Consider the following 13,939-nt stretch of genomic DNA (forward strand, 5'->3'; position numbering starts at 1 on the left):
TCAAGGTTCCTTGAGGTGCCGAGCCTTGAGCAAGGAGGTGCCGAGCCTTGAGGGCGCTTTGTAGTATGTACATTTATTATGTACAAATGTGAGTCTGGGAAAAGAAAAGGGTATAATCAGTTTGTCAAAACTTGGTCAAAAAGAGTCGAGAGCCGTGCAAGCTTCAAAACTTACTAGCGCATTAAACGTGTTGTAATCTACACATTTGGCCGCCGCGACGATGCTTGAAGCGTCTCGCATGAGCACCTGGTATCTGTGGACAGTGGCCAGGAGGCGGGCAATTCCAAGCCACGGCGCACACAGGTCAATACGAAGCCTGCTGCTGAGACCCCCACTAAACAAAGTCTACAGATCTTATTGGATGCAGCTGCGCCGGACATGTATAAAATCCCCTTCAGCCAAGACTGCGATCACTGGCTGCCTTAAAGACAAGAGCTTCTAGCTTTACATTCCTCAATATACTTCTATCATGGCATCTGTCCCGCTAGCTGCATTCGCCAAGCTCATGACGATGCTCCTTCTAGTGGCACTAGCTATGGCTGCCCATTCTGTGACCGCAAGCGCCGGGGCTCCTGCGGAGCGTGTAACGGCTGCAAAGAGAAGCAGCAGCCAGCTGAGGCCTGACTTCTTGGGAACCATCGACGAGCAGAGCCAGGTGGCCACGTCGTCGCTAAGCCTGCAGGCGCACATGGAGGCTCACGGAGAGGGCGACGTATTCGCGGCCAGCAAGTTTGCGTGCCCCTGCTCCAACCAGTTCTGCAGTGCCAGCCGCTGGCGCTTCTGCTCCTGCAACGTCCGCGTCTGCTCTTGCTCCTGCCACAACTAAATGCTTCTAAACTGACTGCCCCTTAATGGAATCAGCGGGTTGCCCGTTAACGATGGGCCACCCCCCGTTATGTGCCACATATATAATGTATAATGCACTGCAATGCTTTAACTACGTAACCTCTCTCTCTCTCTCTCTCTCTCTCTCTCTCTCTCTCTCACACACACACACACACACACACAGTTTCTTGATATTTTACGTTACATGTCCAAGCACCACACACACCACAATATAGAATCTAGATGCTCAATTTTTAACCTTGAAACTTAAGGTCCAATGATTTACAAGGGGGACTTTCGAGTTCCATTCAAAAATCATAGGGAAAATTACCCTCTAATTTGTGGAAATTCCCAAAATACCCCTCAAATTTCAAAAATTCCCAAAACACCCCCAATATTGTCATAAATTCCCAAAATGCCCTTCAAATTTTCCAAAATTCCCAAAATACCCCTGGTTGTGAAACTAAATTTCTCCAAAGATTAAAAAAATTTGTAGCTTTTCATAAGAAGACTCGTTGCTTATCAATATAAGATGCTAAATTCAGAATTTGAGTCGATTATGTAGGCTTTGGAGATGAATTAGAGGGGTATTTTGGTAATTTTCCCAAAATCTGTGAGCACTCATTCCAATGATTTACAATGGGAACTTCCGAGTTCCGTGAGCACTCGTTCATCCTTGAGATGTGTGTGTGTGTGTGTGTGTGTGTGAGAGAGAGAGAGAGAGAGAGAGAGAGAGAGAATAATCACTTGGAACGTTTCTTTTTTATTTGCAAATGATGAGACTCCTCACTCTATCTCCTCCAACCTTTTTGGCTGTCCATATTTTTGAACAAATTTTCACCTTTCATCTTCTACACACCCTTGACTTTCCACATCTTGAAGTACATTCATTTTCCATACTAGATCACAGATTTCCTACAAAGGTTTGTAACCTTTTGTCACTCCCTTTCAAAGAAATCTTCCATTTAACATGAATTAGGGGCACCTAGTCTCAATACATGGCATCCTTGTTTGCCTTCTTAGAGCTACCATTACTATGACTTCCATCTGAGAACCAACTGTAGCCACATCATCACACATTTTTCTCAAAACACATGCATACACATTCGAGGTTATTCCTCTATTATTATCTCAGCTTTGCCTTGTAGTCATCGTCAAGGACCGAGATCTATCGTTTTCGACTCATCCATGACACAAGCTTTGCTGCAACATTTTTCTCTCTACCTTTTGCCACCTAAGCATCTTTCCTACATTCTGTATATTTTGTCAATATTAAGCTTAAACTTCCAATGTGCCAATTATTTGCGAAGTATTCCCCACCAGTATTGGACCACTCTCAATTTACTGCATTTGCTTCTTTGTTTGATTAGATCTAAATCATGGCCTCTCTTGGTTTGTTATACACATTTGGTGATCATGTTGTGTTTACAGCTTTGTTAGGGTTTGGTCCGAATTCTCTCAGTGTCAGCATTGCTGCGAGTATCTATGTTTCATTAACTGATTATGTATGTCAGAGCGACCAAGAAGGGTATCTAGGGTCTATTACACAAGGGCTTAGACCCAAGCAAGAAATATTGATCCCTTCCATCATGAAGATACAATAGAGGAGGAAGTAGAAGTGGATGTCTTTGAAGTGCAACCAAGGAGTCAAATAGGGGAGAGTTTAGGAGCGTCAGTAGGAAGACAGGTGGGCCAATATTTTGGGGCTCTACTCTTGACTGCAAGATCTGCAAGAATTAGAAGAAGACTTCATTTTGACCCACTACAGGTATCTACCAGGCAAAGACCTAGCAGAGCACCTCAACCTCCCCTTATGGCTCAACAACCTTCTATATTGGTGGAAGATTATGCTCAAAAATTCATAATTTTGGTGGAGAGATTACAGGGTAATGGGAGACCCACAGATGAGATGTTAGCAGGTTGTTTCTTGAAAGGTGTAAGAAAGGGATTGAAGAATGTTGTGGCCAGCATAGAAACTGTAGGTGGCTTCAACAATTTGGTCACAACTACAGCAAGGGTTGAAAAAAGACTTGGTATGACCAGGTCAAAATCTAGGAGCAAGCATAGCTCTGAATCAGAAGCAGAGTTAGATGCTGACTCTAGAACTGATGAAGATAGTGATTCCGGGGTATCCTCTGATAGTGAGGCTGAAAGCAGTAAAGGAAAAGAGAAGAAGAAGAAGCAAAGTGGTAAGAAGAAAAAGGATAAAAAAGACAAAGAAGAAGATTTGATTATAATTAGTTAGTTGAAGAAAATCGGATATTCTATTGTAGCTCCAAAAAAAAAGCAGTACTGTCAAATTTGTGAAAGGGAAGGCCATAGCACATCCTAGTGTTGGTATAACCTTAATAATAGGAGTAGATCAACTCCACAAGCAGAGAGAGGGAAAAATGATGTTGAAACTAATCACATAGCTCCATTTAGAGGGAGGCCACCATTTTAGAGACCTCCAAGACCACCTTGGAGAAATTAGATATAATGAGAGAAGACCACCAGGCATCATGCCATGTGTGTATTGTTTAGCGCCAGATCATTGGGTTGGTATGAATTATGTTTTGTGGGTCAATCATAGAGAGGAGAGAGGGATGCCAATTGTACCTTACAACCAAGATAATCAGCAGGCTAACCCATAGCAGTAGCACCAACATCAACCACCAAATCAAGAAAATGTCATCATATTTGACATTGATGAGCAATAAACATCAGATGTGCTCCTTGGTAGGAATATGGAGTTTCCATGTCAAGAGCGTTGTGATGAATGGGCTTGTGATTCTAATCAATGTTGGGAGAACCAAGAGATAGATGTAATGGTTGTTACAAGGTCTAAGGCTAAAGGTCCTATTTATTGGAAGGAACAAAAAGGAATCACAGACCAGGTTCAAAAACAGGTGCAGAAGGACCAAAAGAATCAAAATGTGAATGATAGTATTTCAGATGTTCAAGAGGATCAATTGCAGCAGTACTATGAGAGACCCTTGATTAAAAAATATGACAAGGACTGGTTTGAAGCATTAATAAACTCTCCATTACAAATGTCCTTGGATCGGTTATTATGTATGGTTCCAGCCTTCAAAGAAAAATTGTTGAATAGATTGCTATCAAGGGAGTATCCAATTTAGACAAATAGCATACTTGAGCCAGTAGTGAACAAAGTTGATCTAGCAGATGTCGACTTTGTAGTTCCTCTCTGTTATAAAGGTGGTGTTTCACAGCACTTTGTTTGATGAAGTATTATTGGATGGAGGATCTGGACTCAACATTCTGGCTGAGTCTGTGTATTATAAAATGAAGCTGGGAGAATTGGAGCTAGCACCGTTTCAGGTGAAGATGGCAGATCAGAGGAGAGTTCAACCATCAAGAATACTGAAATAGCAATCTAATTATATTGCAGGATTTCAGTTTCAGGTGAATTTTGTTGTGTTGGAGATGGAGAGAGGTGATACCTCCTATGATATGTTATTAGGGAGGCCCTGCTTCAGATTGGCTAAAGTCAAGCAGGATTGGGGTGAGAATGAAGTTTTCATAAAGAAAGGGAAGCAAGAAATTGCAATTCCTATGCTTGGGAGAAAGAATATTCCTTTTAAGGAAAGACCTTTGTATGCTCAAACAATTAACTTGGTAGAAGAAGTGGAGGATGATGAAGAAGAAGCATTTTAAAAAGCAAATCCAACCATTATACCAGTATTTGAAGTTGATGTTGAAGGTATCCTGCAGAAGGATGAAGAGGAAAAATAGGTAGATTCCAACTTATTACCTGGGCAGATAACATAGGGATCAGAGTTCGTGCAGATGGTGGATCAAAAGTCAAATCCTAATCCAAAGGAAGCCTTATAGATAGAGGAAAAGGAAGCAAGAGAGTTGGATGAAAAGATTTACAGTGAAAGATTTGAAGGATCAGCTAGGTGAAGCAAGATGAGTTAAAGGATTTCAATTTGCGCACAGAAGAGAATCCCAAAATTGTCAAGGTCAGTATTCATATAGATGGGGATTTTTTGCATGAGTTGTTTCAGTTGTTGAAGGAGTACAAAGATGTTCTTGGATGGGAATATTTTGAAGTGAAAGGTATAGATCCTGGTTTACATCAGCATCACATTAATCTAAAGGAGGATGTAGTTTCGATTTTGCAACAGAGGTATAGAATGAATTCAAACTTTGCTGAACAGGTAAAGAAGGAGATTGATAAGCTATTAACTATTGGGTTTATCAAACCAATTCATGAGGTTACATGGTTGTCACCAATTATTGTGGTGCCCAAGAAAAATGAAAAAAATGAGAGCTTGTCTTGATTACAGAAAGTTGATTGCAGCCACATTTTTACAGATCCTTTTCCAATACCATTTTGTGATGCCATATTGGATGTTGTAGCAGGGAAAGAAATGTATAGCTTTTGTATGGTTTTTCAGGGTACAATCAGATTCAAATGGCTGAAAAGGATCAAGACAAAACAGCTTTTATGAGAGAGTGGGGTGCTTTTACATCTACAATTATGAATTTTGAACACAAAAATGGACGACCATCATTCAATTTTACAGCATACAAGACATTTGAACCTTATTTGCAGGATTTCATGAGAGTTTTTGTGGATGATTTTTCAGTATTTGGAAAAAAGGAACTTCATCTACATCATTTGAAGTTATGCTTTGAAAGGTGTAGACAATTCAGAATGTGCCTTAATCCTCTTTAGAGTTTCATTGCTATCAAAAGTGGAGTACTTTTAGGTCATGTGGTTTCTCATGAAGGGATGTCCATTGATGAGAAGAATATTGAAGTGATTAAAAGAGAAAAAACCCCAAAGAATGTGACGGAAGTTAGCAGGCTTGTTGGTCAGGTGAAATGGCATGCTAGATATGTCAGATATTTGGCATTTTTTTTTTTACATCTTAATCATCTAACAAAGAAGAGTGTACCTTTAATATGGGCTGAACCTTAGTAGAGTTTATTTTAGATGTTAAAAAAGATGTTGTCAGTAGCACCAATATTACAACCTCCAGATTGGTCATTACTTTTCCATGTATTTGTTGATGCATCGGATATGGCTATTGGTATTTTCCTCATGGAGGAAAGAGTCAGAGAATGGTTCAGATGACTTGTTTACTATGCTAGTAGGGTGTTAACATCAGTTGAAAGGGATTATGTTGTGATAGAAAGAGAAGATCTTGGCATGGTATATGATTTAACCAAATTCAAACATTATTTGCTAAGCAACAGAGTTATTTTTCATGTGGATCATCAGGCATTGCTTTACCTGATTAAGAAGCCATTGTCGACTGGAAGATTAGCTAGATGGATGTTATTGTTGGAGGAATTTGACTTTGTGATTATTTGAGTAGAATTGATACTGGTGAATAACCAATAGGTGTTCAAGATGACCTACCTGATGTTGATTTGTTTGAAGTTCATAATACAGTCTCTGAATCATGGTATGATCAGATGTTAACATTTTGATATATGGTACAATGCCAATGGGATTTTCAGGTGACGAGAGAAGGAAGTTTGTTTTGAAAAGTAGACCATTTTTTGTGATAGCAAGAGCATTATATAGGAAAGGGATTGATCAAGTCATTAGAAGTTGTGTTCCAGATTTTGAAAAAAGGCTGTTTTGCAAGAAGCTCATTCAGGAACAACTGGAGGACATTTTTCATGTGATATAACATGTAAGAAAGTGTTGCAACCTAGATTGTGGTGACTTACTATATTGAAGGATGCCCATGAGCATGCTAGAACCTGTGTGATTTGTCAAAGTTTGGGCCAGTCAAATTCTGCGGACAAAATGTCTGATCATTCTATATTACCTATATAACCTTTTCAGCAGTGGGGAATGGACTTTGTTGGACTTGTCAAGCCCACTACTAGTAAAGGATGTAAGTACATTCTGGTGGCTACAGATTATTGTACCAAGTGGGTTGAAGCTGTTGCTCTCAAAGACAATAAAGCTTAGAGTGTAGCCAGATTTCTCTATCATAACATCATGACTAGGTTTGGATGTCCTGTGGAGTTGGTGAGTGATAGAGGGAACCATTTTCTAAATGAGGTGATTGCTGAACTAATGAAAACTCATATGATTATGCACAAAAAGTCCACAGCTTATCATCCTCAAGCTAATGGACAGCTTTCAAGGTCACCATAGGTATGACTCCATTCAAATTGGTGTATGGTCTAGAAGTTGTGGTCCCTGCGTAATTTGTGGTTCCAAGCCCTAGAGTAACTGAAGAAAAAATGATTCTCAAATTGTCAGTCAGGTACAGGAGCAGATATTTGATGCAGTTAGAAAAGGGCAGGTTGATAAGGTCATATATATATGAAGTCATTCAGATAAGGAGGAAAGATTGGGTGAGTCTGTTTAAAGTTTTCTAGGTTGGAGATTGGATAATGTTGTATAACTCAAGATTAGGGCCATATCCAGGCAAGTTAACTTTGAGATATATTGGTCCATATAATATTTTCTAGGATTTGGGACAGGGAACATTGAGTTGCTGATGTTTTTGGTATCAGAGTTGAGAAACATGTTAATGGTTTTAGATTAGAGAAATTCCAAGGGAAACCACCCCATTTGTAATGGCCTTTAGTTGGATTGGTTCAACCAAAGTGTCAGCAACTATGAGAAGGACGAAGCTTCGGGAGAAGAAGAGGTGGTTGCAGAGACTCCTCTCAGCACAACAAAACTGCAGCCATCCCTAATGGATCCGTTTTTATGGATTTTAAGGTAATGATAGCCGTTTTTTGGCTTTCCATAATTGCCATAGTAAGCTACCTCACCCTATCAAATCACTCAAACATTTTGGCTATCCCTACCATTTCACTGTATATAGGTGTGTGTGAGTTAGGGGACTTTTTCCATATCTTCTTAAAAACCCTTAATTAGCTAGTCACTGGGCTAGTTGAGACAAAAACATATAAGTATATTATGGCCCATTTGTGTGTAAATATTTCATTCTATATAGGGCCTAAATAAAAGGATTTTTCATAATTATTTTGATATTTATTTAAATATTTCTACCTATAGTGTGTTATTTATTCTATGTACATTGACTCACCATTACCATAATTTTTCTTACCATTTTGCATACTCTTTATTCCATATAAAAATAATTTCATGCAAGCTTCTCTTATTTTTCGTGTAACTCCATCCCAACAAAAATCCAAAAAAACTAGTTTTATTTATGTGTATATTTTTTCACTATTGTGATTTTTCCTTCCTACATCTATTCTCTTTTACTCTCATAAATTAGAACACAAAAAATATTCATCTTTTTATGGTAGACTTATAATGAGAGATATTTATTTTGACCCCTTTATATTTTTTCCACCTATATTATTTATATTTGACATGTACATATTTTTTTAGACTCCTCAATATTTGATTTTCTTAGTTGTACTATTCACTTATATCATGATCTCAACAATATCTTCAATTATAGACCTACCAAATAAGGTCAAGGGTATGTGGAATGCATGCATGCACCATGGGGAGCTCACTCTTGGAGGTATTCAAAAGAATCATCCAAAGAAGGACCTCACAAGGACCTTGTGCAGTGGAAACAACAGTCGGTTTTGCTGAATTTTTAAAGACCACATGCTCCCCGAATTTGAAAAGGTGATACAAACAAAAGTTTTAGCTCGTGAGCTGAAATTTCACCTCAAATTTTCTCATATGTTTTTGAGCTACGAGCTGTGAGCTATGATTTTATTGGTGGACCCCAGTTTGCCCATGCTATGCAGCCACACTCCTTCTTCCACTTTATCATTTTCCTCTTTCACACACACTCCTCCGTCTCCTTCCCACTCCCAATCCTGAAACTCCCATGTCCTAATTCACCCTCTTCACCTAAGCCACTTCTCTCACACCTCCATAGCCTTCATCCTCCATTTCTACACCCTATGTGTCCCCCTTTCTCTCTACATATATGTCCATATTACCATACCCTCTTCAGCTTTGTAAGGAACTTCAAAAAATCAGAAAAAATCCAAGGTTAACCTTTGCAAATGAAGGCTTTTATCATGAATTTTCCAAGGTTTGAAGATAACATAGCTTCATCGACATGTGCAACTTCGCCATGCTGACCGCTTCTTCTACCGGTGCTGTAAAGAGGTGAATGTTAACTTCTCCAAAGCTTCAACCTCTCTTTACAAGCTCATCCCTTCTCTAAATTTTTTCATCATATATCTCACCATTTGGTGAATGGTTTTGTAAATATTTTGTAGTGATAATTACTAACTACTAACCACTAACCTTATTGTAAAATGCACCCTCTACTAGAGTAGGCACTTCCAAATTATTCACTTAATCCTCTCTCCTTCATCCTCAATAATTCTGTTACCTTGAGCCCACATCCATGTGACTCAAGGGATAAGAGAGGCCCACCCTCATTTTAAAAAAATAAAAATTTGCATAATCTTTTATTTCTTTAAATAAACTTGATTGGGCCTAGTCCTAATCAGGGCTTCTAAAACCTATAAATAGATCCCTTCTCTCCCTTGTAAATCATCACATGATCACACTACACCACACCATTCTCAACACATAACACACCAATCTTCAAACCTAGTTGTGTAGAGTGTGTGTATCGTGAGTGCTCTATTCCATCATTACACACAGGTGCATGGAGAAGCTTGAAGTTAGTTATGCCATCTAGAGGAGTGGAGTGTATGCCATACTCTTCACCACACTTGTAGCCTAGTCTTGTGCATAAATAAGATTTATAGTTTTGGTGCAATTGTATGTTGCAACTACGACTCTTCTCTCCAAATTGACTTGATAAGTTGGCTCATCAGGTGGTTGATGGGAAATTTTGTCTTTGAAGTTTGTTGTGCCATTTCATGCTTGGTGGTTTGAGGGCTTGTTGAATTGTTTTCCTAAAAGGTCAATTGTAAGAGGGTGCTCGGTGAGAGGACTCCCGTGACCCTAAGACAATTTGTGTATTGGCAACAAGGTCAAGTTTTGTGTTGTCTCTCTATTTCTCATCAAGCTTTGTGTGCATCTAGTCTTTAACACTAGAATGGTAACCTAACAGCACATAAAAGTGTCCTTTCAGGGTTTTGAGGAAAAATTCCAAAACCATAGTAGATCCACTCATTTTCAAAAATCCTTTCATGAGCTTATAGTTCAATAACTACTACATATGGAAAATATGAGAAACTTGTAACTTTTCTCATCCCTTGATCACTACAAGCCTCCAAAGTTGATCGATCAGTGCATTTTGCCCAAAACAGCAATTTCTTACGGTTGATTGCATATAAATAAGAGTGGGGATTTTTGTAGGACATGAGATAAAATGACCCGTTAACTTCAATGGGTTGGTTACCAAAACATATGGTTGCTTTTACCTCACTATTGTTTTTTTGGGAAAAAAAAAGGTACAAAAAGGTTGCATTTTTGCCATTCTGCGGACCTATCATCAAAGTTTCTATAGTCACGCTCAATACAGATACTATATACATGTTTTCTTAGTTCCCTTTGGACATTTGGATTCAAAAGAAGCCATGGAGCGTGTCGAAAGGATAATGGATCTCTTACAATTGGAACCTTGGGGGCAATGATAAAGTGCTAAATACAGCAAACATGAAAAAACTAGGTTTAGCATTATGACCTCTAGAAACCCATAGAAACTACTCAATACCTAGCCACGTTTGTAGTCTATGATTAGATATGGTTACTACCTACAAAATACACACAATTGGCGTAAGAAACTAGCAATATTGAGAAAGTTATACTTGCTACTCTAAAATGTATCGTATTCTTCAACAATCAAAAAACTCAACCATCATCATATACTATGCTATATAGCATATTAGGTCCCCCAAAACTCAAGGAAGATTAGCTTTATGTTATACATTACACTTACACAATCAAAATTGAATTTGGATATCAAGAAAGCCACCAAAAAAATCATAAAAGTGCTAATTTTGGCCAAAAAACAGGATTATGCAATTCTTGTAAATTGGTCATAACTTTCAATTTTAACACTTAGCTCTTCCTACAAGCATCAAAACATGTTCAGAACTATGAAGGCCTAATTTTTAGCCATTCAAACCTCACAAACATGAAGTTTAGAGTGGTATAATTGCCAAAAATTGAAAAATGCCAAAAACAAGACCCATTTTTTCACACAGTTTAGGTTAAAAAATGTTTTGCAAGAGTAAGGTTAAGGGTGAGATCGATACTCCAAAAAAAATGCTAAGTTTTTTTCAGCTCATAAGGCAACGTTGTGGATATATAGCACCTAGAAATTCATTTTCATACTCTTCAAATAATTCAAGCAAAATGGTCACTTAATAGGACACAAAAGTGTCCAAGGACATAAAAGTGTCATGTTACCATTCTAGTGTTAAGGATAAGACTGAGTTGCTCAAGTTGATTTGTGCTCTTTACCTCTCTCTGGCGTGGTGAATGTTTGTGTTTGGTGTGTGTGGCTATCTTGCATTCCCCTCTCTTTGTGCGTTTGAGTACAAGGAGATATCACGTGCGTCCTAGTTCGCATCTACAACTACGTGGTGCCCCCTTTTCTTCTTTGGTTTTGGCTGTGGGTTGTTGTTGTCTCTGATTGTGCTTGCCCCTTCCCCAATTGAGCAGCATGGGAGCCTCGAAGGGTGTTTAGAGGCCGCTCTTCTTGTTGCCCGCCCCGGACCGCCTCAAATTGGTGCCCCCACTCAGGACGGCTTGTGTATTTTTGTGAAGGCTCAACCTTTAGCATAATCAAGTAGCTTGCATGAATCACGAGAATTTGTATGATCCCTTCATTCCCATTGCAAGGCAAAAGGTACACATAATTGTTAGTACTAAGTTGCAATTTCAACGTGTAATTCGTAGAATTTTAGGTCCTCTTAGGTTGGCAGAGATAAACGCATCAGTAAATCCTTTTATTGTGCCTCTTATTAGGTACGACCTTAGTTTGGACGTCTATATTTTTGTTTTGTTTTAAGAATTAGGTCATGCATAGACCATGGATCATGGTCCAAGAATAGAAGTTTTCCCCTTTCATTTCACTCCACACATTAGAATAAACATTGCAATTAGTAGAAAAATCCATTTTCAACAACGTATGGTGTTCATGTTTGGTGCCCAAAGAGTAGGAGAAATTCTTGCATCACCAAACCCTGTCATCCTGCCTCTTGTTGATTATCATGGGTCATTTGATGTGAATATTTTTATTTTGTTGTAGAATAGATTGGTTTTTAGAAAACATTATTGTGTAGATTTTTTAAGAAACAAACACGGAAGTTGTGAATCATTTCAAGAGATACTTCTTTGACCCCCAAAACACTCAAAAGCTATGGCAAGACATTGTTTCTCATAAGCAAAAAGACTTAGATGACTATTACTTGTACAAGCAAGAGTTTCTACGTCTTTGGGCTGTATGGGTGAGAAATGTTGCTAACCCTGGTGATGGTGCAGAGTTCCTAAAGAAGGAGAGGTTCATAGTCGGACTCTTTCCTAACCTTAAGATAAAAGTTGAGGCTGGTGCAGCTGATACCTTTGAAGCAGCTGAAACTAGTGCTGCTGAGAAATATAGGAAACTCAAGTGCTTAAGGGGGGAGGTTCCAATAGAAGGTCTTAGACCCAAAGGTAAGTCACAAGCATCAACATCTAGGGATCTTCTTGAGGTAACGGTGGAAGTGATTGAGAAGTTAAATGAATCTTTAAGCAGCTTGTCAATTCACCTTGCACAAGCTGTAGGTCCAAAGGGACAAGCAAAAAAGTCTGAAGAGCGAGATTCACGACCTAGGAGAGTCTTGAAATGTTGGAATTGCGGTGAGTCTGGACATGGGATGTATAATTATCCTTGGCCGTGGGGAGCCAGGGAGACCTAACTTGAATTACCCAGTGATGAATGCAGGAGAAGGAACTAGTCAGCAACCACAGCTTCTACAAAGGCCAAATGGAGCAAGACCACCTCCACAAGGAGTGGAAGGAGTTCCACCTTTTCCAGACCCAAATGGGCATGTAGTAGAGGTGACAAACTCAAATGAGGTTGACATGGAAGCAAATGGCATTAAGCGTGACCGAGGAAAAGGTAAAGAGAAAGAAGGTGTCACATCACAAAGTGACCATGGACGAGAAAAGAAGGCAAAGGAGACCAAGGAAGCTAAGAGGACTCGACGTCGTATCAATCTCCAAGACTTCCCTCTTGGACATGGTATGGCTCCATACAACCTATTGGAAGACATGAGAGGTAAGGGTCCTGATATCTCATGGCCTCAGTTTCTTGGATTATGCCCACAAGTTAGGAGGGATTTAATAAAGGCAGTTAGCACTAGAAGAAAGGTAAAAGAGAGTGTGCCTGTTGTAAAAATTCCACATGCTGAAATGAATGAGGATATTACACCTGTGCTAGATTGTTACATCAAAGGAAGATTGGTTAGGAAAGGTCTAGTGGATGGGGGTGCACAAATTTGCATCATGACAGACGGACTCATGCAAAAACTAGGCATGCACATCCATGAGACACCTGAAATTAAAGTCAAGATGGCAAACAATAGAAAAGCTAGGTGTGTAGGCATTTGTAAAAATGTCTCTGTGGAGGCCTTTGGCATTAAGAAGGCAGTGGATTTCTATGTCATGTCTAGCAAAGGAAATGGTTACCCATTTATCCTAGGGAGACCATGGCTAATGAGAATGCGAGCTTTGCAGGATTGGGAGAGTGGAAAACTAATTTGCAAGAATGACAATCATAAGAAGGTTGTCTTTGACATGAAGGAGCAACGCCAAGAGGAGCTCCATGAAGAATCATCTCAAAGTGAGACGGAGGAAGGCTGGACCGATAGCACTTCAGAAGGAGAAAGTAGCGGTAGCATTACTGAAGAGGAGTCTTCCATCAAAGTCATGGGGGTAAGTTTTAAGCCAAACAACCAAGAGACCTCTTGCCCATGTTTGGAAGAGGTAGGTTCCCAAGAAAACCAAAAAGTGGAAGATGAAAGAATGCTAGAAGGTATGTTATCTACAACACTTACAAAGGATGAAAGAGAGGAGTTCAAAGGTGTGTTAAGGAAATTTCCTAGGCTTTTCGCTAAAGACTACACCGATGTGCGTGGAGTAGATGCTGTTCAACACAAAATTGAGTTGAAGCCAGAGGCCACACCTAAGGCTCAAAAGCTACGAAGGCTAGGAGTCATCAAG

The 13,939-nt window shown here is 39.3% G+C and overlaps 1 protein-coding gene across 1 annotated transcript; it reads left to right on the forward strand.

The window, feature by feature from the left end:
• Window positions 1-457: 457 nt before the first annotated feature.
• Window positions 458-887, forward strand: LOC147454098 (uncharacterized). Its single transcript, XM_086517267.1, has one exon. The coding sequence runs from the start codon at window positions 470-472 to the stop codon at window positions 824-826; it is 357 nt and encodes a 118-aa protein (XP_086373393.1). The 5' UTR covers window positions 458-469; the 3' UTR covers window positions 827-887.
• The last annotated feature ends 13,052 nt before the right edge of the window (window positions 888-13,939 follow it).

This window comes from Adiantum capillus-veneris, chromosome 7, assembly GCF_014529385.1.
Source record: "Adiantum capillus-veneris isolate H3 chromosome 7, ASM1452938v2, whole genome shotgun sequence".
In the NCBI taxonomy this organism is placed as follows: Eukaryota; Viridiplantae; Streptophyta; class Polypodiopsida; order Polypodiales; family Pteridaceae; genus Adiantum; species Adiantum capillus-veneris.

What these genes read in the sequence shown, in the direction of transcription:
- LOC147454098 (XM_086517267.1), top strand. Translation starts at nt 470, where the DNA reads ATGGCATCTGTCCCGCTAGCTGCATTCGCCAAGCTCATGACGATGCTC.